Raw genomic sequence first — 26,755 nt, forward strand, 5'->3', positions numbered from 1 at the left:
TCTAAGGGATGAATTTCGATTTAGTAAGTCTTTGTAATAATTTTATTTGTATTTACTAGAAAACTATAACTACAAGCATTTTTATTTACTGTTTTTTAATACTCAGCCTGTTTCCTACAATATAAGAATTTAGGGTACTCCACCATTCATCATTGTTTTACAAAGAACAGGAAAAAGAATATTAATAACCAGGAAATAATTACTCGAAAGATCACAATACTTCAAGTGAACTTAAGATAAAATTAAAAAAGAAAAAAAACAGAAAAACTTGCAAAGACGTATACATCTATATCAAAATGGCATTAAATGATGAACAAAGATTGGAAATTGACTTGTTCCTCAAGGTTGCTGAACAAGAAAATCCAAAAGATATTTTACAATTCTCTGCCAATTACTTTAATAAGAGGCTTGAACAACAAAGACAAATGTCTAATAATAATTCAGGTACAACCAGTTTGTCCACAAGCCATAACAATTCTTCTACAGGCTTGTTTAAAGGAAGCTTCTCTATAAGTAATGATCCATTTGATCGTCCAGCATCACCTGTGGATCCTAAGGCTACTTTTGGTACCTCCACAAGTACGACGGCAGCTGCTTCTAAATTGTTTAAAAATTCAGCTGATCCAATGGATCCTACAAGTGAAAAATTGCAAGTTAATGAAAAGATACCAATGCATTTCAACGCTTTAAGAAGAACTTCTGTGAGTGCTGAAACTTTCCAACCAGATAGTATTGAAAATTGGAAGCCTGATCATTATTCAGAAAAGACAGGTGAGCAATTGAAAAGATTAGAAAAAGCTGTTGGCAATAATTTTCTATTCAATAAATTAGATGGTGAATCTGCTACTCTTGTTATTAATTCGTTGAAAGAAGAAAAAGTCAATGCAGGTACAGAAATTATTAAGCAAGGTGATGAGGGTGATTATTTCTATATTGTTGAAAATGGTACCGTTGATTTCTATGTTAATGGTACAAAAGTGAATTCCTCAGGCCCAGGCTCAAGTTTTGGTGAATTGGCTTTGATGTATAATTCGCCAAGAGCAGCCACTGTTGTTGCTACTACTCCATGTATCCTATGGGCTTTGGACAGAATGACTTTTAGAAAGATTCTATTGGGTTCCTCCTTTAAGAAGAGAGTTATGTATGATGAATTTTTAAAGAGTGTACCAATCTTAAAGGGTCTAAGTAATTATGACCGTGGTAAGTTGGCTGATGCATTAGATACAGAAATTTATGAACGTGATGCTGTAATTATTCGTGAAGGTGATCATGGAGAAAACTTCTACTTCATCGAATATGGTGCATGCGATGTGACGAAGGAAAAAGATGGACTTGTTGCTAAATTAAATCCTCATGATTATTTCGGTGAGGTTGCTTTACTAAATGATTTACCAAGACAAGCTACTGTAACAGCAACTGAAAAGACTAAAGTTGCTACATTAGGTAAAGCTGGTTTCCAAAGACTTTTAGGTCCTGTTAGGGAAGTTTTAGAATTCAATGATCCAACTCGTCATTAAACATACCCCATACATCATTAAATATACGTTCATTAAATACCTTTAGTTTTTTTTATTTTTTTTTCACCATCCTATATAACTAATATATTTTATTTTTACCTTATTTAATGTTATACTAATAGAAAAAAAATTTTCAAAAAAAAGAAATAAAAAAAAATATAAAAAAAAACAGTTAAAAATTCATCATTACTCATGTTTTCATTAAGTACATACGTATTTACTTTGTATATTTTCTTGTCGTTGAAGTAATTGGACTTGAACGGCCAGTTGCCTTTATGAATTGACCAGTTGATATTGTGGTCGGAATTGTTGTATAGCCTGCATCTGTATCCGTCCTTAACGAATTTGGAATATTTGTATTGGTAGTATTATCCCAAATATCTGACATATCCGAAGTTGAATCTCCTTCTTGAGAGCCAAAGTTATTATTAGATTCAATACTGTTATCGAAGGTCCCATTTTCACTCTTGGGAGTTTGTAATTGAATTGCCCCGTTAATATAATCATTATTATTGTCATTTTGGAAATAATTTGACGGTAGTTTAGTCATCAAATCAAGCACCTCTTCTTTCGTAGGCAGTGATGATCTGTTAGGGGTTATATCTGAATTTTTCTTCGATCTTAGAGTTGGGGTAGGGGTAGAACCATAATCAATTAATGAATTTCGTAAATATTTAGAATCATTCATATCTATGTTGCTAGTTTTATTATCAATATTGGGTGTATCATTGATAGTATTTATAATAGAATCAGATGTCATTATATCATCTGTAATAATGATATTAATATTCTTAAATAGCCTTCTAAAGTTTGCTTTAATAGAATATAAAACATCTTTTATTGAAGTTTGTGTCTCAAAGAATCTAATTTTAATAAAACTAAAAATTAGTGTAGAATATTTCCAAATAGGGATATCTATGGAATAATCAGGTACTTTCAAATTACTTTGAATGTAACCTAAGAATCCGCCAGTTAATAGCCCTATCATGATCCCAAATGATACTATAACTAGAAAATATTGAATGATGGCAATGAAGAAATAAAAAACCGATATTTTCTTGGAATTATAAAGGATATTTATAATTGAGGTATTGAAAAACAATTTCAAAAAAATATTAAGTGGTAAAAAAATAAATTGATTAAATTCTTGGTAAATATGCCAATGGGCATCAAAATGAAAGTTTTGGATAAATAATAGATTGGTACCAAAATAGACGAGTGTAAAACTCGCCATGATTCGTTAAGCACTATGCCTACCAGTACAACTGGTAATGAAATAATATAATATATGGTCTGTAGAGATTGAATTGCAGAATGTTGATTAAGTATGTACATGATATATTGATGTAGCTCTTTTATGCATTTGCTATTGTATCGTCTCCAAGTTATTATTTGTTATGCTTTGAAATAAATGTCTTTCTTAGTCATGTCTTTGTTTTCTTTAGCTAAATCCAATACTTTTTAATACTTTTTATTATAAATACCCTTTATTCTTGTTACCTTTTTACTGTAAATGTGATTTACCCTAATAAAGATGCTCATCGATTTGCATTCACCACTTAATCTCGCAGACTCAAAAGCTGTAATTACCCGCACACTATTTAAACTATATAAACTAAGCGATTTTCAGATTTGGCTTTTAGTATAATGTTGGGTTAATGTAACTATTATTATTCACGATGCTATGCAATATAAAATAAAAAAAAATTTAAAGTCAAGAACAAGCAACGGTAAAGTGGCCAGTACTGCTGACAATAATATACATAAGGCTATGTCAATATTAACAGCAAATACTGTTACACCTATATAAACACAACTATGCCTGAGGTCTAGACTATTTGTCAAGATTTATGTCATGCTTAATCTCCCTTTCTGCCCCGCGTCCCTCACTCATATAGGACAGTGGGTCCTTCTTACTGTGGAGAAGAACAAGCCAGTGAGTCCAGCTACGCTTTGATACATCGTTTGCCTGAGACCCGCTGGATCGTGTGCGTGGCCATTAATCTTGGTGTTGTTTTCCAAACACTAGGGTCGTGGTCGTGTCCTATATATAACCACTTTATTACTGTAACATTGTTAATTCATGTTTCAATTTTTTTTTTATATCTTGTAAATTATACAAATAAGCGAGTATAAAAAAAATGAAATACTCGAGAAATCTTGCCATTTTCTTTAAGTTTGCCGGAAACGCTGTTGTGAGTCAACCAAGTCAAAGCGAGGAAAAGCGTTCCGAAGGAAAATGGGTAGATATATACCTGATACGATATCTAATATAAATAAAGGATAAATATTTCAGTGGTGGGAATGAAATTTATTATTCAAAAGAAAAACTTGTAATTTGGTCATTCAAAGATACAGAATATAGCATTAACTTTTTTTGGAAATGTTGCGTTCTGCCCTTAAATCTAACACTAGAAGCGGTTTGAAATTGGCTTCAAGTCAAAGATGGAACTCTTCATCTACATCTGCTTTGGCTTATAAGAAATTGCACAAGAAAAGGGTGAACCCTCCTTTACCAACAATCGAGAACCCTGAATGGAATGCTAATGCTGCGGTCTCTTCCATTTTATATGAAACTCCAACTCCATCTCGTCAACCAAGAAAACAACATGTTTTGAATTGTTTGGTTCAAAACGAACCAGGGGTCTTAGCAAGAGTATCTAGTACTCTTGCTGCTAGAGGTTTCAATATCGATTCATTAGTCGTTTGTAACACAGAAGTCAAAGATTTAAGTAGAATGACCATTGTCTTACAAGGTCAGGACGGTGTTATCGAACAGGCAAGAAGACAATTGGAGGATCAAGTCCCTGTCTATGCAGTTTTGGACTACACTCATGCAGAGATCGTAAAGAGAGAGTTGGTCCTTGCAAGAATCTCATTGATGGGTAGTGAATATTTCCAAGATTTATTAATCCAACATAAGCAAACTGTTTCAGAAGTGGAAAAAACCAATGAGGAATTGGTCACTGAAATTAGAGAAAAGACTTTCCATCCAACTAACTTACCTCCAAGTGAGATTTTGAGATTGAAACATGAGCATTTAAATGATATTTCTAACTTGGCCAAAAATTTTGGTGCTAAAGTTGTCGATATTAGTGAAACTAATTGTATCGTTGAAATTGCTGCTAAACCAACTCGTGTTTCAGCATTCTTAAAATTATTGGAACCATTTGGTATCTTAGAATGTGCTAGATCCGGGATGATGGCTTTGCCAAGAACTCCATTAAAGAATGATCATGATTATGAAGATATTGCCACTGAGGAAAAAATCAACGAAATTGTTGATATTTCAAAACTACCTCCGGGTTAATCTGAGTTTATTTTTGTCCACCTTTTCCACCCTCTCACCTTCTTTTGTGCATACTACCTTTTTCCTTGTCTATTTACTCATGACTCATCAATCACATTATATTTAATATTCTATCCACCAATTATATATCCTACTAACTTTACTCACAATCTCTCCATTTACATTCTTGATTTTTTATATCAAGCCATGTTTATTTTGTTTATTTTGATTATTAGTAATTTAGACTATTCATTACATATATATTTATTTAAGTGCAATTTTTGAAAGCACCGGTTTTTATTAGATTTGTTTTTTTTTACAACTCATCATTAAGAATATATATTAGTGTTTTATTTATTCTTTTATTTACATGGGCGTTTTATATTTTAAGTGAGTATACAATGATAGACTCATTGCACATATGTATGTTTAGAATTATAGACTGGGACGTTGTCTAATAACATTCTCAACGTGATGTGTTTCATAATTATAACGTTTGATTAGTATATCACCAGTCTTGTTCTTAACTTTCTTGTTTTTCTTGTTGCTACTATTCTTCTTTTGTAGTTCCTTTAGTTGCTCTAAAGTTGGATTAACAATCTCATTGGTAACAGCATATAAATATTTGTTACGTAAAGACACTTCTTCCGATTTAGTCAAATAACTAGATACTGGAACTTCGCCTTCAGTTGATTTACTCTTATCAAAAATTTGTTGGATTTCCTTATATTTAGATTCAGATTTTAGAGCTTTCAAATTTTCAATTAATTTGGATCTTAATTGATTTTTATCTGATTGGGATAAGAATTTAACAATGTTAAAATTATTATCAAATGAAATTGATTGATTAATTAATTTAGTTAATTGGTTTAACTTTTCTTGTTGTTGAGTCAATTCTTCTGATGATTGCTTTAATCTTCTATTTTGTAATTTTTGTAAAGTCTCTAAATAATAAGATGCATTGAATTGAGATTCAGATAAAGGTATCCCATTTTTTAAACAGAGTCTTAGACGGATTAAATAGTCTAAACACAGCTCTAAATCTTCATCATTCTTGATAGAATCTAGCTTTATTTCTTCTTGTAAGAAAGTTTTAAATATATTCCTTAGATTTGTTCTATTTTCTTCTCTTTGCTGTAACCCTTTTAGAATATCATCTTTAGCTAATTCTGTTTTTCTGGGTAAAAATTCACTAACCTCTTTGTAAAGCTTTGGATTTTTTTTTTTAGAAACTAATAAGTGGCCAAATCTTCTAACAGTAGGTTCAAAATGTGGAGTTGGCAATCTAATATCACGGCTTAATGAAACACCAATGAATTTTCTTTTTGGATGAAAAGGATCCAAATAATAACGTACTACACCAGGCTCCTTGGCATATATGGTATGATCTTTACCAATACCAACATTTTCGCCAGGATAAAACTTTGTACCACGCTGCCTCATTATAATTTCACCTATTTTAACATTTTGGCCTTCATATTTTTTTGGACCTAATCGACGACCTGCAGAATCTTTCATGGAGGTTCTTGAACCAGCAGCTTTTTTGGTAGAAGATCTGATTTGAGTAAATACAGCAGAATTACCTTGACGCCATGATGGTAGATTTTTAGAATTATTCTTTATTAGCTCAAAGATCATTGTGTGTTCCCCTAAATTATTTTGTTGTTCGAAGATACCTTTTATTTTTTTTTTCTTAATATTAAATTTAAACTAGAATATACTTGAAAAGAAAATAAGGAAATGAGTTTTTATATAAATATAAATAAAAATAAAAATAAAAATATAGGAGCTCTTGTTAGAATGATACAATTGCTAATCTGAAAATGGTTTTCAATACTATTTTTGCTTTCAGGTTTTTTTACTTTAATGGTGTTAATTTTTTAAATTTTGATGGATTTCATGAAACGGTAATTCGCCCGAACTGCATTCTAATATTTTAATAAGTGTTAAAATGAAATATACTTATTGATTTCGTATTTTGAGTTACAAAGGATAGTGTAGGCTAGAATAACTCTTCAGGTAAAATTACTGTCTGTTTAGTTTGAGCAAAGCACTTATATAAAACGATATTTTTTTTATGAAGACTTTATCATTGTTGATTGAAGGTCTCAAAATCTCCATAGTGGGGGTTTTAAAATTTAGATTAGTAGGCTCATTAAATTTAAATAACTATCTGTCTTATAAGAGCACATTAATTCATTCTATGGGTTAATTTTTTTAGGAAATAATATTGTGTGACATTAATAATTTTAACTTGTTGCAGAAATTATTATATTTTCTAAATACTTGTGTCTTCATTTCAGGGTACCATTTGAGATGCAAATAAAAACGCTTCTAAATCATTAAAGATTAAAAATTTGCACTATAGTAGACTGTCTAATATCTATTAAACTTGAAGAAATTTGTCTAATCTTAATACTATATAATGTTCTGAATGTGATGTCGCACATAAGGATAATTTCTACACCTAATATTATTATTATCATAATCCTTTTTCTTCCAAACTTAGGTACTATTCCAGGATAAGATTTTTTTTTCATATATCTCATAATCTTTCCTCTATATTAAAAGAGTTTACTTAACCTATTATATAGAGTATACATAAATCATGTATTAATGCTTAGGCTTTGCTTTTCAACTTATTATAACTTTAAAAAAGATATAAGCCACAATGCAATTTTCAATTTACTTTATCTTGAAGGAACATACCACTACTAGACGACTTTATTATTTACTACATTTTCTAATTATATACATTTTGAAAAGTCCTGGAAAATGTGACATAGTGATACTGTCAGTACACTGTGCCAAGGGTTAGGAGCTTACAAGCCCTAACTAAATCAGAGACGTTCGCGTCAACATGTTGCGACGCGTAAACTCGCTTGTATATAAAGCGATGCCCATGAGGCATCTATATAGAATTACACGGAATAAGATAAGTAAGTTATAGTTATAAGAATAATCAGGGTTATAGTCATCTGTAAAATACTAGCCAGATCACTATATAATAGAAAATGTTGTAATCGTCTCGGGACGATACTAATAATACTATAAGGGCTTAGGGTTTACACATACCTGAACTATTCTTGAGTTATTGGACTTTTACACTAAATGCTAGAGTACCACTTGTACTTAAATAATAACTTGTTTTTCTTATAACTATAAAATTAATATGAACGAATTATAAACTTATGAATTCTTGATGGATAAGTAGCCCTATTTATACGTTTTCAAATAGAACTATTTATCCTGAATATTAGTTTATTAACTTGTCAAGCAATTGCACAATTGCATGATATTATGACTCATAGTCATATAATTCTGTGAACGCACGATTGTACGATTGTATTACTCGTAGTCATCTGATCACGTGATCGTTTGCTTAAAGCCTAAACTTGAGAACATTACTTTTTATTATTTAGTATATGTCTACAAAAAGAACAAGAAATATATGGTTTCGTGGTCTAGTTGGTTATGGCATCTGCTTAACACGCAGAACGTCCCCAGTTCGATCCTGGGCGAAATCATTTTTTGTAAAAAAATTTTATCACGTGATGATAGAAGGTGGTGGTTTACCTTTTTAGCTAACCAATTAAAGTTAAATTAACAATATCAGATATTCTGTTTAATCTCCAAAAAAAAAGGGTGTGAGAGTATTGTTTGTAACAGTTCCTTGCACATTAATTTAAATTTTTCTTTGCCAACCACGCCTTAGTTGAACAAAGAGATACTACTCTTGCGTTAATATTCTTAAGAGTTTTAAACCTATTGAACATTTGTTCAAGTCTATATATCCATATTATTTATTGTACTTACAAAGATTATCTGCATACTCTCGATGGTCAATTTATTGTTATAACTGACCATTCTACACTACAATTCACTTTTATTATTCACTCAGTTTCACAAGAGCAAATATCAAATTATATCTGATACTTCAAGTATCAAAGTAACCAATGTCTTCCTAACTAATAAGAAATAATATTGAATTTCTTTTTTACATGCTTTCGAAATTCTTAGGCTTCTTAGAACTTTTTTTTATTCGATCGTACAGTAAACCCTGTGGAGCGCCTCGATGCGATTTTTTGAAATTTGAAATTTTAAATTAATTCTAACACTGAGTAAACAAAGAAAACAAAGAATTTTGTCATTAATACTAAATCCATAATCGAAACTCCGAGTGTCTAGGTCAGCATTTTCCTGTTTGGTCCCATTTTGTGTTTTAATGCTACATCTTTGGGTAGATCATTTAATTGGCATATACGTTTTGGTTAAGTTTGATTGAAGTTGACTTTTATTATTGTTTTTTTCACTAGATAACTAAGAGACAATATTCAAAGAATCAATTTCGTAAAAAAGACTAAAATAAGCACTAGCATTAATATATAATGGATAATCAATTGGCTTCTTTATTTACGTCAATAAGAAACTTGAAGTCCTACCCTGATGTTAATACAGATACGTTGGTTAATAATGATATAGAAGAAAATAATAGAAATGTTGCCAGAAGTTTAAACGATGACATTATTTTAAAGGACCAAATACGGAATAACATGAATAATTTATCAATTGATGAAATTAATTCAAATTTACGACACTTTAAAACTCATTTAAGTTATATTAATAATACTAGAAAGCGACTAACATCAATTCAAAATGATTTAAAGGAAATTTTGAATAACTATAGCAATCAAAACAGGGCAACTTTTTCAAGTGGCTCATTTGATACCAATGCTGATGATACCTTTACAGCTGACACAACAGATATTACCAATACTTCACATACACATACTGTAGATTCCTCTAACACTGCACCAACAGCTGCTACAACTAATACTACAATCCCTCCTCCCCCTTCAACTTTTATCGAAACTGCGACTGCAACATCAGTATCATCAAATGGTATCCAAGTAAAGCCTTATACATATGACAGTCAAGATCGTAATAAAGATAAAGATGAAGATGGCGATCAAATAATGGGTGACGCTGATGATTTGATACCAACATCTTCCCCTCCACCACCACCACCACCACCGCCTCCTCCATACTCGCCTGTTCATTCTCCAACATTTCAAAGTAATGATATATCTAAGACAGATCAACCTATTGAAACAGGAGTTGAAATTACTATTAACGAAAATAATGATAATAATAAAATGGATATCAATCCACTTGCCGAACTAGGAACCAAAGAGGAGAAAGCAGCAAAGTTATCCTCAAATAATGCTAAGGATATTACATCGACAAGCACAAACTCTCTGGTAGATAATAATCCAAATCCACATAAGAAAGATAGGAAAGTGAATAGTGATAAAGTGGAAGATACAAAAGTAAAACAGAGTATAAAGGTACGATATGATAAGATTACAATGGAATCAACTGTTAATGATATTCAAGAAGATATCCCTCCTCCACCTTCGCCTCCTCCGCCTCCTCTCACAGAACCTCCTGAAACTTTACCACAACCACAATCGGTGGATGATAACCTACTAAGCTCTCCACTAGTACGTACAGGAAAAACTGCCGGTAAAACAACGCCTCCAGGGTTTGGATCAGATAATATAAAAGATGATCAATCTCTGATAACGCCAAATAATGGAATAATTATGAACCCTGATTTGCCGTCGAAACCAATTGGTAAGCAATATTGGCTAAGTAAATATTCTATCGAATGTTCAATACAATTAGGTTGTGAAGTAGCCTATAAACCAAAGAAATCAATTGATGGCGAATGGTTTCACTGTGAAGTTGTAAAAGTTTCATCTGATGGTATTAGGTTTGAAGTTAGAGACCCTGAGCCAGATGAATTCGGTAAGCAGGGGAAGATATTTAAATGTAATTGGAAAGATATCATATTAATACCTCCGAAAAATTTAATTAAGAAGAATCAATTAATCAATTATCCAAACGGTTTAAAAGTATTAGCAAGATATCCGGAAACAACAACTTTTTACCCAGCAGTTGTAATCTCGAATAAAAGAGATGGCACATGCAGATTGAAATTTGATGGCGAAGAGGAGGCTGATAAGCAGACGGAAGTTCCAAGAAGGTTTGTATTACCTTTCCCTACAGTGTCTGCATTCCCCACAAAAAAGCATTAAAAGCAAACAAAAAAAGAAAAAGAAAAAAAAAGTATAAGAAATTAATAAAACCACGGATATTTTACTTTTTTATATGCTATATAATTACTCACACGTGCAATGTCACAGTATAATATTTCAAATCATATAAGATATTCTAGCTAATCTTTTTCTTCGTCTCTTTTCTGTATTAATCGTCGAAAGCGATTTTACACAATTTTCGCTGCTGGAGAAAAAAATTATTGAAAAAAAATAACTAGGCAAAAATGAAGTAAATAATTAAATACAGATTAATGATTTCGTAAACAATCAAGATTAATATAACTAGATTTAACCGCGGTCCTCAAACAAATAAAATTTTTGTACATACTTTTGAAAATAAAATATTTTTAACAATCTAATTGTAAATTATTTCTTACAATTTTTTGTTGAGTAAAATAATTGAGGTATACAGGATTAACTAAATTTTGCTGAAAACACTAATATAAGATGTCGGATATCGAAAGAGATTTTAATGTATGTTTTTAATTGCAAGTTAGGAGATTAATGAAAAGGGAAAAGTAAATGTTTATTGATTTATTCATAAGGTTTCTTTTATCCACCTCTTTTTTGCTTATTTTTTCTTTATTTGATTAAATTGGAGAGATTTTTTTATATTTCTATTTTCAAACGAAATAACTATAAAGATTGGTATAATAATTCTGGTTTTGTTTGGTTGTTTGTTTGTCTGTTTTCTCTTCTTCTGATGTATATGTATCATTTGGTTATAATGGATGGTTTCTGCATGTGGTTGAGTAATTCGAGGTATAAAAAAGTCACTCCATATTGATTGTCTATTGAGAAGCACTTTAACTAACAAATAGAACTAAATAAATTATTAAATTTTTATTTTAATAGTTTATTTTTTTTAGCAACACTTCCCTTAAATGTAGAGTAGTGAGCGTACTAGATCTAGATCTCGTGTACGTGAGAGACATAGTGAAGAGAGTTTCGATTCAATGGATAGAGGTAGGAGAGATAGAGACGACAGAAGTAGATATTCCTCCCGTAGGCCCACCAGATATAATAACGGGGATAGCCAGCGGGATTCGTCATATAGCAGGGGTTATAGTAATTATTCAAGAGACCAGAGTAGCAGAGGTCGTCGTGACTATTATAATGATAGGCCCAGACAACCGCATGGGAGATTTGGAGGAAGACAGAGATCTAGTAGAGGAGATTACGGTCCATTATTATCAAGGGAATTAGATAGTACGTATGAGGAAAAAGTTAACAGGAATTATTCCAATAGTGTCTTTGTTGGAAATTTAACCTTTGATACCCAACCGGGTGATTTAAAAGATTATTTTTCCCAAGTAGGTGATGTTATTAGGGCAGATATAATTACATCAAAGGGACATCATAGAGGCATGGGAACTGTTGAATTTTCAAACCCAGAAGCAGTAGATGCAGCAATTTCCAAATTAGATGGTTCATACCTATTAGATAGACAGATTTTTGTCAGACAGGATAATCCACCACCAGAAGGAACTCGTGAAAGACGCCAGCCGCCAAGAGAAAGAAATAGCCGTGACAGTAGGGATAGAGACGCTAGTAGAGGAAGAGATAGAGATATCGGTAGAGGAAGGGAAAGAGGAGACCATATTCCAAAACATGAGCAAGAAGGATATGAAATATTTGTTGCCAATGTACCATTTGCTACTACTTGGCAAACCCTCAAAGATTTATTTAAGGAAACTGGTGATGTTTTACGTGCTGATGTGGAACTAGATCGTGATGGGTATTCGAGAGGTTTTGGTATTGTTATAATGGCCACAAAGGAAGATATGGAAAGATCCATTGAAAGATTCAATGGTTATGAATTAGAAGGTAGAAAATTGGATGTTAGAGCTGGTCATGGTAGAAAATCACCATCCTCTTCATCCCACGAATATGATTCTTATTACAACGATTCTGCTGCTAGAAGCGACTCAAGGAAACAAGAAAGAAGTGACGGTGTTCATAGACAATTCACAGAAGGTGTTGTTGGTGGGGGAGAAAGAAGTAACCTGATATACTGTAGTAATTTACCTTTTACCACTGCCCGTAGTGATTTATATGATTTGTTTGGTACTATTGGTCAAATAACTAATACTGATTTAAAATATGACTCAGATGGTAAGCCAACTGGTATTGCCATTGTTGAATACGATAATATTGAAGATGCTGATATATGTATTGATAGATTGAATAACTATACTTATGGTGGATGTGATTTAGACATTTCATATGGTATTCGCCAGGATTAATCTACTTTCTCTTTTAAGATACACAGAATATGCAAGTCTCTAAACTCGAAATTAGCTTTTCGAGCAACTTGCCAAGAATGCACATTCGTTCTAATCAGTAAGATCTCTTTCAAATCAGAGCTATAATACTAATTAAGCCATCGTACTATAAATAATAATAATAATAATAATAATAATAATAATAGCGGCAATTAGAATAATAATATGGCCTTCAATCCACAAAAAGTGATCCCTATATAATAATTTATTATATCTGTAATGGTAATCATTACTATGATTGTTTAAGTAAATAAAATATGTACCATATGCAATTGTAACTTTTATCGACTACTGCTGCAAGTTAGCGCCTACGTATTTATTGTCGTTATTTTTCTGTTATTTAGTGTCATAGCGTAAATAAGAAAGGTTAAATTTTAATTTCGGACCGGAATAAATTATCTGAAAATGGAGTTGGTACCTTTTTTTAGGCAGGTGATGAGTTAAATGTCATAATTAAAATATTGAGTCCCTAGTATGTGGGTTTAATGTGGCTTAAAAATATATAGTAGAACGCATCACGTCAAACTAATTTATTATCAAAGCGACATATCAATAGTAATGATTAACATTTCTCATTCTCATTTTGTCTTAACTTTTATTCTGATAGCTATATTTGGATATTTACTATATCGTAATAAGGAGAAAATTGGTATGTATTAAAAAAGCTTTTTCGTTTTTTATGAGCTATTTTACTAACAAGATTTGTTTATTGTGTTAATAATTTATATTTTCTGAATAGCTTACACGGCTAGAGAAACACTTTACAGGCTTAGAAGGGGCACTGTAGGATCTATTTCATTAAACGATTCATTTCATGAAGATTTAGAATCTGGTTTAAGCTCCCGGAATTTTGATATCATAAGTAAAAATACAGATGATGGTAGATCTGGTTTAGATGATGAATCCAAAAAGGAAATCAAAAAGATAATGGAAGAAGAAAATTTGACTTTTGATAAAGCTAGATTATTATTTACTGAAAGAAAATTCAACGCCAATGGTATTGCAGCTGATGGAACACCATTAGACCCAAAAGCTGTAATTTTTGGCTAATGCAAACAAGTGGATTACTTTTCGACATTTATCCCTTCTTTATTCATAACTACATGCCTTCTTAGCACTTATTTTTTACCTTACATCTCGATCCTTGAACTTTGTAAAATATGCCTAAAGATATACAAAAAAAACGAAACAAAACAAAACAAAACAAAACGAAATGAAGTGAAATGAAACTAACATTGAAAGATATACAACAATTGTATATTACTTCTAGGCCACATGTTTTCTTCCCTTCATTATATATATTTTCAGATAACTACTTTTTTTATACAACGGTTTCTTTTTCAAAAGTACCTTATATTATGTATTACTTTCACATCTGACGTTGCATATATTATAAAATTCCTTTCATTTATTATTTTTAATTATAAGTCGTTTTGACCTTGAATTGTTGTTATGATAAGATTTTAGTCTTTTGTATTTTGAGCTTTGAGAAAGTAGTAGGCATCTAAAAAAGTATCTTGCTGATAGTCTGAGATTGTCTCTATAAAAGATAAGGTAAAATAAATGAATCACTAGCCATATATAGTTCATCCTATGGAGTAATTTCACTGTTAAAGGATATCCTGGTACATAAGAATTATTCCATTCACATCAAACTATAATTTAAGTTTATGGCATTTGTGCCGATAAATATATTTGGTATATTATGTCTTGAAATCACAATTGTCTCGATATTTCTTGTTTCTATTGTAAAGATACTTTTCCCTATTTTAAATATCATTTAATGCTACACAGATAACACCTTTCTGGTGGCCACCATATTGTCTCACAATTTCCTTGGTTGATAAATCCCATAATCTAACATAATGATCCGACGAAGCTGTGACTAAATATGCACTGTCTGCACTGAATGCACAGTCCCAGACCCATCGTTGATGACCATCGAGAGTTATTTCTAAATTTACACTTTCATTATCGATTGACCAAATCTTGGCCGTATGATCAGCTGAGCAGGTTGCAATGTGTTTCCCGTCGGACGATAACAAAGCTCTTGTAATGTAAGTATTGTGGGCTTTAAAAACACTTAAAGGTTTCAAACTTGAAGCATCTGTTCTATTAGGCATATCCCAAACATAACAGTTACCTTTTGTGTTTGCAGCAACAAGAGTTGATCCATCGGGTGACAATGATAAAGATTGTAACGGTATATCGTCTTCAGGTACCAATTGATGTGTTGAACGACCACCAGCTAAATCCCAAACCCTTAAAGTACCTGAACGATCACAGGATACAAGTTCGGCTTGGTTTGGATGAATAGCTACGTCATTAACTGGTGCTGCACCTGTACCTACAGACGAAGCACTTGATGAATTGCCTGAAGTGGAAGATGAAGATCCTGAAGATCCGTGTAGGTATATCCTTGGCTGAGTTGGTGGAGATCTAACATCCCAGACTCTAACAGCACCGTCTTCACTAGCCGTGGCTATCCATTGTCTCTCTCTTTGAAATGCAACAGCTGTTACATTTCCGCCATGGCCATCTAAGCAAGCCAATGGTGTTGGGTTTGCACTCTGAAGATCATATAACCGAACGCTTTGGTTTGCTGCTGCAGCTAGAAGTGTTTTATCGCTACTAATCTCTAATCTGTTTACTTGAGATTCTGGATGTTGTATAGTTCTTGAGCAAACCCCTGTTAGAGCTTCCCAAAATCTGATTGTGTGGTCATAACCTGCAGATACTAGTATAACGGACATATTTAAAATTGTAGTGAAGTATCAAAAGTGATCTTACAATTCAGTACCTTGTGATATTTTTGTTGTTTTATCTCTCTATTTTCTTTCTCGTGTTTCACAATTCCTTTATAATCCTATTAATTTTTAATATGGATTTGAATAGTCCGAGAGTGTATGGTGAATACGAATATGTCTATATAAACTACTTGAAGTAACAAGAGAACAAAAAGGCAAATCCTTGCATCATGCTTTAAGGATATCCATTTTATTGCTGTTTTGTTGTTCATTAAAAGTCTTGAAAATTTGAGAAAAGCCTGCGCAATAATTGAGATACTACAGGGCTTCGCCTGAGTTGAAAAACTTGAAAGGCAGCATTAAATATTTAAGAGCAGGTAGATCACAAGTTAACTTTGTCATTAGAGAAAATGGGATTAATTGATCTGCTACATATTTCTTTCAAATAACTAAGTTTTTCCTTTAAACATATTTTGAACACTATATTGTAATGTATGAAATTTTCCCGATTTGTCAAGTTTGCGATGGACCTGAATTTGAAAAATTTGAAAAAAATTAACTTGAGCTATTTATTTCACAGAGCATGACCAATTTATGGTATAATTAGATATATTATTAGGCTTCGAAGATTGTGGAACACTTCAGAAGTTACTCTCTAGAAAATAATAGAAACTTACTCACTATAAAAATGCCTAGTCACGTCCCTGCTTGGAAGAAAATTGCTATCAAAAAATCTCAGGCCAATTCCGAAACTAATGATGGCAAAAAGGACAATTTAATTGATAATGATCCATTAAATGTTACAACACATTTGGCATCTGGTTCATTGACCAGAAAGGAAAAGAAGAGAATACTGCGTGGTGAACCAGAATCAAGTTCTAAAAGAAAAAAAGTACCAAAAACAAGCAAGCCAATTAAGAAGGAAAAATTATCAAAAGAAGAAAGACAGTCGAATAAAAGCAAAGTTCTAAGAGACCAATTAAGATATCTTATTGAATTCTTTCTAGAAAAAATTGACACACAATTACCAGAAGAACTGTTAAATTTAGAAAATGTTAAATTTTACTATGGTGATATAGATAGCAAAAATTTGAAGAAAGATAATGAAGATGATACTGAAAAAGTTATTGATGTTTGGAAATTTTCAAAACAAAAGCAAAACTGGTTAATAAAGCATTTTTTAGTTTTGGATGAAATATCTGAAGAATACGACAGTTTACTAATTTCATATTTTAAAGATTTAAAAGGTGGATCAAAAATGGAGTTATATAAGAAATCTTTAAAAATCTGTCAATCATGGAATGATTATACAAAAGACCAGCAAAGAAAGATAGAAGAAATGATTAATAATTCTGATAAAGAAAGCAACGAAAAGGATTCTGGAAAAGAAGAACCAACCGATGACAAGAATGCTACAGATAAAACCGAACAAGAAAAGGAAGAAACTAAAGAAGAAGAATTACCGATGCCAAATAAATATCTTGTACATAGATGCAAGAAGCTAATTGATGAATGGGTCTCCCAGGATGAATCGGGTGAGATTAAGGCTTTTGACCTAAATAATTTTAAGTTGGATTAACAGCTCTAATACAAATTTAATTTTCATCCTAAATTCATCATAGTTGGAATATATATAGATATATTCATATGTAACATAAATTAGCATAAAACTTCTCTGTATTTTAATTTTTTAACTGGTTAATATTTTTAACTAATAAACTTCTCTGTGCTTAAAGGTTCCTAGAATTTGTTTAGTGCTTTCATTGGATTTTTCTGAAGACAATAATAATAAATTATGTAATTAATTTTATTGTAAAGATCATAATATTCTATGTATCTCTAAAATATCAATTTTTCATAATCGATTAGTAATAATTGGACCTATAGAATACATTAATAAAAGTTTTTATCTAAATAATTGTTAAACAAAAATGCTGGAAGTACAGATTATGATATTATGTCTGTAAACTAAATTATTCTATATTTAGATACCTTCATTGTATAAAGTAATTTTCCATTGTCTCATAATAATTCCTTGAAAAGTAACGCGCTATTATAAATTTAAAATATATACAAAAATTCTCTTCTAAACTTAGTATTCTAAGCAAGATTAAAAAAAATGTAGCATAGGAGCAGTTTCTCATATAATGAGTACAAGTGCAGGAAATGGAACCTTGCCTAGCTCATCTTTTGATAAAGAATATCTAGAGGTATTTATAAATTCTTTTACAAACCTAAAAATTATACCACTAATTGATAGAAATGTGTTATTTCAATATTATTATGGTATCTCTCGAAGTAACGATAAAAATTTAATTCTAAAAGCACAAAATATATGTGAAGAAATTTTTAGCTTAAGAAAACAAGACAAATATCTTATAGAAGACGCAATTCTTGATAGATGTCTTGATATGTGGTATATTCTCAATGGTAACTATTACCAGTTAGCAAATGAAACAAAAAATAACAAATATTCAAATCAAGCAAATTCATGGCAAATATCACTAGAATCAGAAGTAAAAAATGAACAGAATAATAAAGGAATTGACAATGTGTTTGAGAAAAATGAAAGAGATGATTCTAATAAGGATAGGGCACTGGCTAGCGAACCAAAACTACACTTAAAAGCTTCAATCTCAAATTTAATAGTAGAAGAAGTTGACGTATGTGATTATATCGATAGTGAAGATGAAGAATATATTAACATGCGTAATAGCGCTGTACTAGGTCAAGATGTTAAAGAAGCTAAATCTGAACAACTTGATACATGTCCTTCTGATAAAGAAATTATACATGACCTCTCTAATATGATAGTTGAAGAAGTCGATGTAAGTGAGTATATCCCAGATAATTTTGACCTCTGCGAATATTACAAGAGTTTACAGCAAAAGAAAAGAAGCCCAACACATATCAAATTCAATTTTGAGGAGTAGTATACTATACTATATTAAAAGCTAAATATTTTATCACAACTTTTATTCAGGTGTAAATGTTGATAATGATTATTACATTAGCAAGGTAAAATTAAAGAATAGCAAATTAATCCATAATAATAATTAATATTTATTACAAGATACGTGCTGTTATTTCCAAAAAAATCTGTTTCGTGGTAAAAGATGAATGCTTTACATTCACTATTCTACAATTAGAGCTTCATATTGCCAGTTGGTTAGAAGAATATTTTTATTGCTTATGGAGTATAGAACTTAGAAAAAAAAATATTCTCATTAAGCTTTTGATATGCCTCTATATATCTTTGATTTTTAATTTGATTTAAACCAATAAGAATAATTACCAATGGTAGCGATACTATATTACGTTATACGATTAGTAGAATATACTGTCATTCTTGATAGGTCATAATATATATAACAGGCTGTATATGAAAATGAATGGATAGTTTAGTACTCGTCTAGTTCACCAGGTGTATCTAATAAATCTGTATTATATATATATATGAGTGTGTGTGTGTGTGTGTGTGTGTGTGTGTGTGTGTGTGTGTGTGTGTGTGTGTGTGGGCGTGTGTGTGTGGTGGACTAAAATTATATGCCTACTAACTACCAACATTACTTAAAATGCTGAACACGTTAGAGAAGGAATGAGATGTCGAGAATGCACTGGTAGAAACCGATCTGGTAGGGCGTGGCCTTGGAGTTTTATCTTCTGAAGAGGATCTATTGCTTGATCTTCTATTTGATCTAATGGTTATATTAGTAGTGGAGGTTCCATTGGATGCAGTATTTGTATGAATACTATTACTATCCCCTATTGTTATATTAGCATTGCTATTTGTAGTTCGCAAATTTGTCGAACTTGAAATTCTCGATGATGATATAGTGGCTGGCTCTGTGGGTGTCTTTTCTCCAACTGGAGTCATTCCGAATGCAAAATGTTTATTTGCAGTGTTAGATATCTTAAATGACGAGTTCTTGGACAAATTTGGTGATAGGTTTGGAGGGCTAGTAGTAGTGTCGCCAATTAAAGCATTTTTTATGGAACTCGTTAAAGAAGTAGAAGAGCTGCTCCCACTAATTGGAGGTTTCTTAGGCTTAATTTGGCCCATTTGCAAAAATGAAGAATTACTACGACGCATTGAACTAGAGTGATTAGAGGAAGCTATGGTGGCAGGTGTAGCATTTATAGAGCTATTATTAGTTGAGTGACCTCTTTTATGTTTAGAACTAATATAAGCAGGTGGTAAATCATCACTTGAAATGACATTTTTTTTTGCCATATCATACGATGGTACTCTGCTCATATCTTTCACTGGCCAATCTTTCATGCTCAACTGACTTGAGGAGTTAAAAGAAATTGGTCTTATCATTAATCCTGGAGTAGATGGTAAATTGTTAATATCAAGCTCAGTAGAGCTTCCAACTCTTCTAAATGAATCAGTTCTTGTGTGTGGTGTGTTTGCTGAAATTGTCCGTCTTGGCTCACTTTGAGTAACCTCTGAGCGGAAAGGATTATTAGTGGTAATATTAATATTCTCGTTATTTGGCATTGTCAAGCCTTCAGGTACATCTGCCATGTAATTGGAAGCAGAGCCATCTGGAAATAAATTAGATTCTATAATTGGGCTATGGGTTAAGTTTGGAGAGACAGGAGTCGAGAGAGTTAAATTTTCAACAATTGCACCATTATGGTCTGTGCAATTTGTTCCCCAAAGACGATCATATATACGATCTTCATAATTTGGGGGAACCATTAAACTAGGTAAATCTTGAGCTAATTTTGGAGCTTCTTGTAAAACAGGTAAAATAGAGGTTGCAGAGTACTGAAATCCCATTGGAGATACAGTTGAACCAGCATTTGTAGATCCCACTGTTACAACCGGGTTTAAGGGGCTAGTTATCTCCGGAGCAGGTGTATTTGTTGCATTTTGGAGATCTAGAGATGAAACAATTGATGGAAATATAATTTCATCATCTTTATTTTGCTCTTCTTCATTATCTAAATTTCTAATATTTGCCACAGAATGAGGATATTTACTATCCACTGAATTTTTCCCTGAAAAATTTTGAGAACTCATGGTACTTAAATTGCTCAAACTGCTATGTTGCGTTAAATTAGTACAGGAATATTTTTGCTCTCTTAATTCTTTAGATTGTACTGTTAGTGGAATTAAAGGTGATATATATAATACAATTGGTAATGATGCCTTCAATTGAGAAATATGGCCATCCTCGTTAATCATTGAGATTACAAATTTTAATTTATGACGAACCTTAATATATTTTTTAATAGTACAATCTTGAGTACATCTAGATAAACTTGAAGGAACCTGAAAATTTGTAGTCACTTCCCATTTACTTTGGAAGATAAATGGGTCTAGTCCGGTCTCTTCCGACTGCTTAGCCATCTCTATATGGCCTAAGGGGTCTTTTAATTTGAATTTAAGGACTTTCCTGTCATTAGTGATAATTTCACCAGAATTATTACTGTATTGATATTGCTCTAAAAGAATAACTTTAATTGGGCCTAATCTCAAATGTTTAACCAATGGTACCAGTCCAATAGAAAGACTTGAAACAGATCCAATAGCAATAGCCTTAGTGGGAACTGAAATAGAATAATCAATTTTACCAGGCCAATTATTATTCACTGAAACAGTTTCCGACAATTCCACAGCATCTGTAGTTAAAGTTCTAATTACTTTAATATCTTTATTCAATAGTAAATCCGTAGAATACTTCCCTCTTTCAATAATCGTTTGGAGAGTATAGTTGATAGATGCATTAGGTAATCCATTAACTGATTCGAATGAACTTCCTGGCAATATGTAACTAAACGGGAATTCGTAATTTCCCTTTTGCAATTTAATTATACTTGTTTTGTTCATACTTGTAAAATTTGGTGACGAATTTGAATTGGTTAAAGTTGCAATAGATGATGACTTACTTCTAGAACGCCAGCCCATTGTGGTTTCACTGTTATTGGAATTTGTCGTACTATACGGTACGGATTGGTTTGTTGATTGTTTACCAACAAGATTGTCTATTTGAATATTGTCTAATTTTTTATCGAATAATATTTTTTCTTGCTTTACATATCTTTTTGCTGTATTTGGTGTATTATTTGTATTTGCGTTAACTTCTAAATTAACTGTTAATTTGGCGAATAATCTCATAAATATGTTTCTAATTTGCATTGGTTCATTGATAGATAATACAATTTTGCCTGATAAAAGAGCAGAAGCAGATTCTCTCGAAGAGCCTTTCAATAAAATCACATTATCGTCACTAGTATCGAATCTTATATCAAATAATATGGGAGCCTTTTCAGCCTGACGATGACTAGAAAAGAATGACATTCTCTTCGAGTGTATTTATATGAGAGCTTTTCTTAAACAATTTATAATAGTATTTGGATCAATCAAAAAAAATAATCGATAAGATATATATATGTGATAAGAGAAATCGCTATATTTTTTTGCCTATTGTCGAGGAACAGTAGCTAATGCTTTGAGATGGAGGACTTGGGTAAAGGAACGAAAAATAGAATAGTATCTTATAATAGCAAATAATTTTTGTATTAATTTGAAGTAATGCTCTATCTTGTTCACAAGTACGGAATACTCGTGATTTTAATTTTGACGATATGATGGGAAAGTTTTATAATTTATGGCGCCTATTAACAAGACAGGTAAGTTATATTGAAATTTCAAATACAGCTAGCCTAGACATCTTTAAATTATATATGATAGACGTTACCGTTCTCTCTATCTAACTCATGATTATGTTGGTTCTAGATCGTAGTTTATTATCCCTGGAAGCAGCAGTCTCACGAATTCAAGAATCTGCATTATCTGTCCGTGATGCTCCTAGAACCATGTATTAAGAGACCCCAGAAATAACGGCAGGCAGGTAAAATTTAAATGATGTCCTGATTAGGCTGAATTTTTCACTAGGTGTTGATGGGTAGGAAATGGCGGTCTAGGCCTGAAGTGGTAAAACCGCAAACACATCCCGAGTGAGAGAGTGAAAATTTATTTATTTATCATGGTACGGACATAGTCAAAAGCAAAATGTCAATAGATGGCAATCTTAAATGGGCAATGTTATGGGCACTGTAATAAGGTGTCAGCTTATTAAAATTGGTGATTCTTGGTATTTGTTTCTCAAGAGGAAAAGTACTCCGAAACCATTTTTTTTTTCAATTATAAGTTGTAATCGGGATTAACATTGATTTGGTAAGTGCTCCTCTTAAAGGTTATTATTTTTCTAGTCTTCTTATTTTTCTAAATTCTTGATTCGGTAAAGTGTGCATGTATAGAAGTAGCATGTAAGGCATTGATTAGTCTGGCTCAATATGATTCTATTTTTCAAACGTGATTAGATTATATACGCTATATAGTGGATGTATACGAATCTCTCAATGAATCTACACATCTATGCATGTAGTTAAGAAGTATTTTCGTAATAATTAATCTGTCATTGATGGCATTACTTTGTTCGTAACAGACTTTTTTATGGTTTTCTTCAATCCGATAGTAGAGAGTATTTCGAAATTAGTAAACAATCGCCACCTCGCTCAGGATCCATCACATAGTTGTATAGGTAACCATTGGATGACACAACTCTGATTGGTAAGACTTTGATTATTGGATCTTTTTCCGCAGATGTATTTTCATTATTCATTTGAACATCATCTGTTGTTATTTTTGAAGATTGATTCGGGTTATTAACTCCTGCATTTTTGATATCAAATAATTCAGGGAAATGTTTGATGTTAATATCCTTTAAAGTTCCTATTGTTGTTATGCATTTTACTTGTAAAGATTCACTATTACCACTATTCATATTATTATTATTATCGTTATTCATGGATTCATTATCATACACTTCACTTGTGTTATCATAAGTAGATGTTGTAGCAGCACTATTACCACGGAGAGCAGTGTTATAACTGTTGTTGTTGTTGCTGTTGTTGTTGTTACTATTGTTATTTTCATTTGGTATTTTCAAACTAGCAAAATGCCTTGATGGCTCCAGTAATGACTTTACCTTGATTGGAAAAATATTGCCTAATGTCTGGGCAGCTTGTCTTGATAATTGTTGTGATGATTGACGAATGAGTCGGCCCACGGTTTTTCTTGAATTATCCACATACGGTTTATTTTTCTCTAACACCATAATATCTTCTCCAGCAGTACTATTTTCTGAATGTATGGAATTGTTTGTTGTATTATTATCAAGAATTTCATTAGAGTCCTCTCCTGAATCTTTGGATTGTGAATGTGAGCGTGAGTGTTCAAGTTTAAAAATATGAACAGTTTTACTAGAGCATGTTACTGAAATAAATTTATTATCATGGCTGAAACTTATCGAATAGATTTGAGTTGGATATGTACCTCTTCTAAATTGATATAATTTTGAACCGGAATCTGTAGAAAACACTCTGATGATGGTACCTTTTTTTGAAGCCGTGGCTAATAATTTACCATCATTACTTAACGTCAATGCAGCAATCTCACCTTTATGAGCTTCAATCACCATAATTGGTTGTAATGTATTTAAATTAAATAAAATGACATCTCCTTGATTACTAATTTCGTCATTGTTATTTGTATTGTTATTGTTATTTACAGTATTGGTATTTGGATTTATATTTGAATTATTAATAGTATTGTTATCGCTTGAATATGAAGGTGCTAATAAAGATGGAGATGAACTATTGTCTGAAGAAGTAGAAATATCATTTGGAATTATTAGATCGTTTGTTGTCAAATTTGATTTTATATCGGAGTTGACAACCTTGGGAGGTGATGGATATACTAGATAATTCAGGTTTTTTGACTTAAATTCAGAATCTGTTGAAAGATCTTGTTCTTGTCCTTGTTCGTCGGAGTATGTAATTGATATTAGGTTATTATTATTTGACTGTAATTCAATAATATGAATTAAGTTCAATGTTTTTATGTTGTATATATATATTTTATCCCTTAATAGAACAATTAAATTTGAATGGTTCATTTTTATAGAGAGAATAGTATTTGGAAAAGTTAAATCACCAATGATATTAAAATTTTTTACATTTAATATCCTTAAGCATCTTGGTGATAAAGAAGTTGAGCTTGATGAATATTGGCCGTTTAAATTTGATTCCATATCTGTGTCACAATTATCTGATTGGCTATTGAAATTTGTATTGTTAGTAGTTGTTGAACCTCCAGAACCTACTAATACTAATAACGAGGTGGTGTATAGCATTTCTACTATCCCATAATTTTTATTAATTATAAAGTCTTTGTCAATTGAAGAACTATCATTAGCCCTTGAGCTAAAATCATTAAATTCAAATCTTTGAAAAGGATCAATATTAAATAAACGGAAATCTTTTGTTGTACCTAATGATATGCATGAGCCTGATTGATTGAAATCCATGAAATTTATCAATAAATCATTATTATAATTTGATGGTGCCATTGTAGAATACTCTATGTATTGTTTAATAATATAAATATGTCAAAATATTACAGTGTGTAATTTAAATATATCTTAACGAACTAACTGCAACTTGTGTTATGGTAAGGTTAATATCAATCGTCAATTCAATTGAAATATTAGATCAAATTTCGGTAAATCTTTAAAATTCACCAACCGGATTAACAAAGATTGAAAAATAATATGTTTTATGGAGGGAAAAACACAAATTTTAAAGTAGATACCCCCACTTTTTATGAAATAATTCAACTGAAAATTATTTAATCGAGTTGTTGAAAGAAATTATCCAAAATTGGATTTAATAAAGTACAAATTCTGCTGTTATAACATGGGGAGACAAACTTAAATACAAAAAATCGCCCTTATTCCTCACTTTACTTGAAAAGTGTAGTAATTTATTTATTTACTGAATTTTTATTAAATAATTTATATTTTTGTCAATTCTGTAAGCAGTCTTTTTTATGATTCAATATTTCCTAAGTTTTGTAAATTTTGTCTTTACATATTTAGTTTTGAATTAATTAAATTCATTGAATTAATTTGTTAAAAAATTGTAAATACATACGAGAAGTATCAAAAATATTTGTTCATAGTTGAAAAATTAGGATTAGAACTTGTCATAATATAGAGACAAATACTTTGTTTTAGTAAATTAATTGTTGAGAAACTTCCAACTTTTTTTTATTAGGGGAAAAAACGTATATAGAAATAATGGAATAACACCCAACTTAAATTTTGAAGGAAGTTTGGTAATTTATAGTTAATTCGAAGGATAGAGAGTTAATTTTTCACCAGTAACAAGTAAAAACAATAAAATTTTTTTGAACATTATTCTTATATATCATTTCTAAAGAGTGCCACTATTTCTTTATTTAGAAATACCATATTATTCTATAATTTCGTTATTAATAAGTTCCTATGCTATACTTTAAGAATCACCACTGGCAGTAAAGTTGTAACAACAATCACTTATGAATCAATACTTTGCTTATATTTTGTAAGGTTTTTCTTTTAGATACAGGATTGAAACAAAAATAGTTCATGCTTAGTGAAAAAAGACTAGAAAATTACAAACCTTGCTTTCTAGAGGAAACCAATATATCTTGGTTATTATTATTTTGCTCAAATTAATTTAAATCCCACGGCTGTTAGTTCTTATAAGAAAGTATAGTTAATTTAATACGTAATATCTTACACCAAACTAGACTATTATTATTCTTAGTAATTATTAATTACAACTTTCAATTGCACATTGCTCATTATTCTTTTAAAAAACCACCAATTCTATAATAACTACTCTACTTTTATAATCCAATATTGATTCCTACTCTTTCGATACCGTTGGATAA

The 26,755-nt window shown here is 31.2% G+C and overlaps 12 protein-coding genes and 1 non-coding gene across 13 annotated transcripts; 8 read left to right on the forward strand and 5 right to left on the reverse strand.

The window, feature by feature from the left end:
* Positions 1-296: 296 nt before the first annotated feature.
* On the forward strand, positions 297-1,517 carry BCY1 (cAMP-dependent protein kinase regulatory subunit BCY1; the record flags this gene model as incomplete). Its single annotated transcript, XM_004180447.1, has 1 exon — positions 297-1,517. One exon carries the CDS (start codon positions 297-299, stop codon positions 1,515-1,517), a length of 1,221 nt encoding a protein of 406 aa, XP_004180495.1.
* A 217-nt stretch (positions 1,518-1,734) lies between these two features.
* On the reverse strand, positions 1,735-2,751 carry LDB16 (Ldb16p; the record flags this gene model as incomplete). Its single annotated transcript, XM_004180448.1, has 1 exon — positions 1,735-2,751. One exon carries the CDS (start codon positions 2,749-2,751, stop codon positions 1,735-1,737), a length of 1,017 nt encoding a protein of 338 aa, XP_004180496.1.
* Positions 2,752-3,900: 1,149 nt separating this feature from the next.
* Positions 3,901-4,827, forward strand: ILV6 (acetolactate synthase regulatory subunit; the record flags this gene model as incomplete). Its single annotated transcript, XM_004180449.1, has 1 exon — positions 3,901-4,827. One exon carries the CDS (start codon positions 3,901-3,903, stop codon positions 4,825-4,827), a length of 927 nt encoding a protein of 308 aa, XP_004180497.1.
* Positions 4,828-5,241: 414 nt separating this feature from the next.
* On the reverse strand, positions 5,242-6,444 carry MRP7 (mitochondrial 54S ribosomal protein bL27m; the record flags this gene model as incomplete). The annotated part of the gene is made up of 1 exon (XM_004180450.1): positions 5,242-6,444. The coding sequence occupies one exon, from the start codon at positions 6,442-6,444 to the stop codon at positions 5,242-5,244; it is 1,203 nt and encodes a 400-aa protein (XP_004180498.1).
* Positions 6,445-8,259: 1,815 nt separating this feature from the next.
* Positions 8,260-8,333, forward strand: TBLA0Dtrna2V. The gene has a single exon. It is a non-coding gene; the product is annotated as a tRNA-Val (tRNA).
* Positions 8,334-9,194: 861 nt separating this feature from the next.
* On the forward strand, positions 9,195-10,907 carry SGF29 (Sgf29p; the record flags this gene model as incomplete). Its single annotated transcript, XM_004180451.1, has 1 exon — positions 9,195-10,907. The coding sequence occupies one exon, from the start codon at positions 9,195-9,197 to the stop codon at positions 10,905-10,907; it is 1,713 nt and encodes a 570-aa protein (XP_004180499.1).
* A 977-nt stretch (positions 10,908-11,884) lies between these two features.
* Positions 11,885-13,174, forward strand: GBP2 (single-stranded telomeric DNA-binding/mRNA-binding protein; the record flags this gene model as incomplete). Its single annotated transcript, XM_004180452.1, has 1 exon — positions 11,885-13,174. One exon carries the CDS (start codon positions 11,885-11,887, stop codon positions 13,172-13,174), a length of 1,290 nt encoding a protein of 429 aa, XP_004180500.1.
* Positions 13,175-13,771: 597 nt separating this feature from the next.
* Positions 13,772-14,263, forward strand: TBLA0D04860 (uncharacterized protein; the record flags this gene model as incomplete). Its single annotated transcript, XM_004180453.1, has 2 exons — positions 13,772-13,862; positions 13,953-14,263. The coding sequence occupies 2 exons, from the start codon at positions 13,772-13,774 to the stop codon at positions 14,261-14,263; spliced, it is 402 nt and encodes a 133-aa protein (XP_004180501.1).
* Positions 14,264-14,982: 719 nt separating this feature from the next.
* Positions 14,983-15,966, reverse strand: LST8 (TOR complex subunit LST8; the record flags this gene model as incomplete). Its single annotated transcript, XM_004180454.1, has 1 exon — positions 14,983-15,966. The coding sequence occupies one exon, from the start codon at positions 15,964-15,966 to the stop codon at positions 14,983-14,985; it is 984 nt and encodes a 327-aa protein (XP_004180502.1).
* A 682-nt stretch (positions 15,967-16,648) lies between these two features.
* On the forward strand, positions 16,649-17,539 carry RBP95 (RNA-binding ribosome assembly factor RBP95; the record flags this gene model as incomplete). Its single annotated transcript, XM_004180455.1, has 1 exon — positions 16,649-17,539. The coding sequence occupies one exon, from the start codon at positions 16,649-16,651 to the stop codon at positions 17,537-17,539; it is 891 nt and encodes a 296-aa protein (XP_004180503.1).
* Positions 17,540-18,107: 568 nt separating this feature from the next.
* On the forward strand, positions 18,108-18,893 carry SWM2 (Swm2p; the record flags this gene model as incomplete). Its single annotated transcript, XM_004180456.1, has 1 exon — positions 18,108-18,893. One exon carries the CDS (start codon positions 18,108-18,110, stop codon positions 18,891-18,893), a length of 786 nt encoding a protein of 261 aa, XP_004180504.1.
* A 620-nt stretch (positions 18,894-19,513) lies between these two features.
* ROG3 (Rog3p) lies at positions 19,514-22,273 on the reverse strand (the record flags this gene model as incomplete). The annotated part of the gene is made up of 1 exon (XM_004180457.1): positions 19,514-22,273. The coding sequence occupies one exon, from the start codon at positions 22,271-22,273 to the stop codon at positions 19,514-19,516; it is 2,760 nt and encodes a 919-aa protein (XP_004180505.1).
* A 1,168-nt stretch (positions 22,274-23,441) lies between these two features.
* Positions 23,442-25,388, reverse strand: ATG18 (phosphoinositide binding protein ATG18; the record flags this gene model as incomplete). The annotated part of the gene is made up of 1 exon (XM_004180458.1): positions 23,442-25,388. The coding sequence occupies one exon, from the start codon at positions 25,386-25,388 to the stop codon at positions 23,442-23,444; it is 1,947 nt and encodes a 648-aa protein (XP_004180506.1).
* Between the last annotated feature and the right edge of the window lie 1,367 nt (positions 25,389-26,755).

The sequence above is a fragment of the Henningerozyma blattae genome, chromosome 4 (assembly GCF_000315915.1).
Source record: "Henningerozyma blattae CBS 6284 chromosome 4, complete genome".
NCBI lineage: Eukaryota > Fungi > Ascomycota > Saccharomycetes > Saccharomycetales > Saccharomycetaceae > Henningerozyma > Henningerozyma blattae.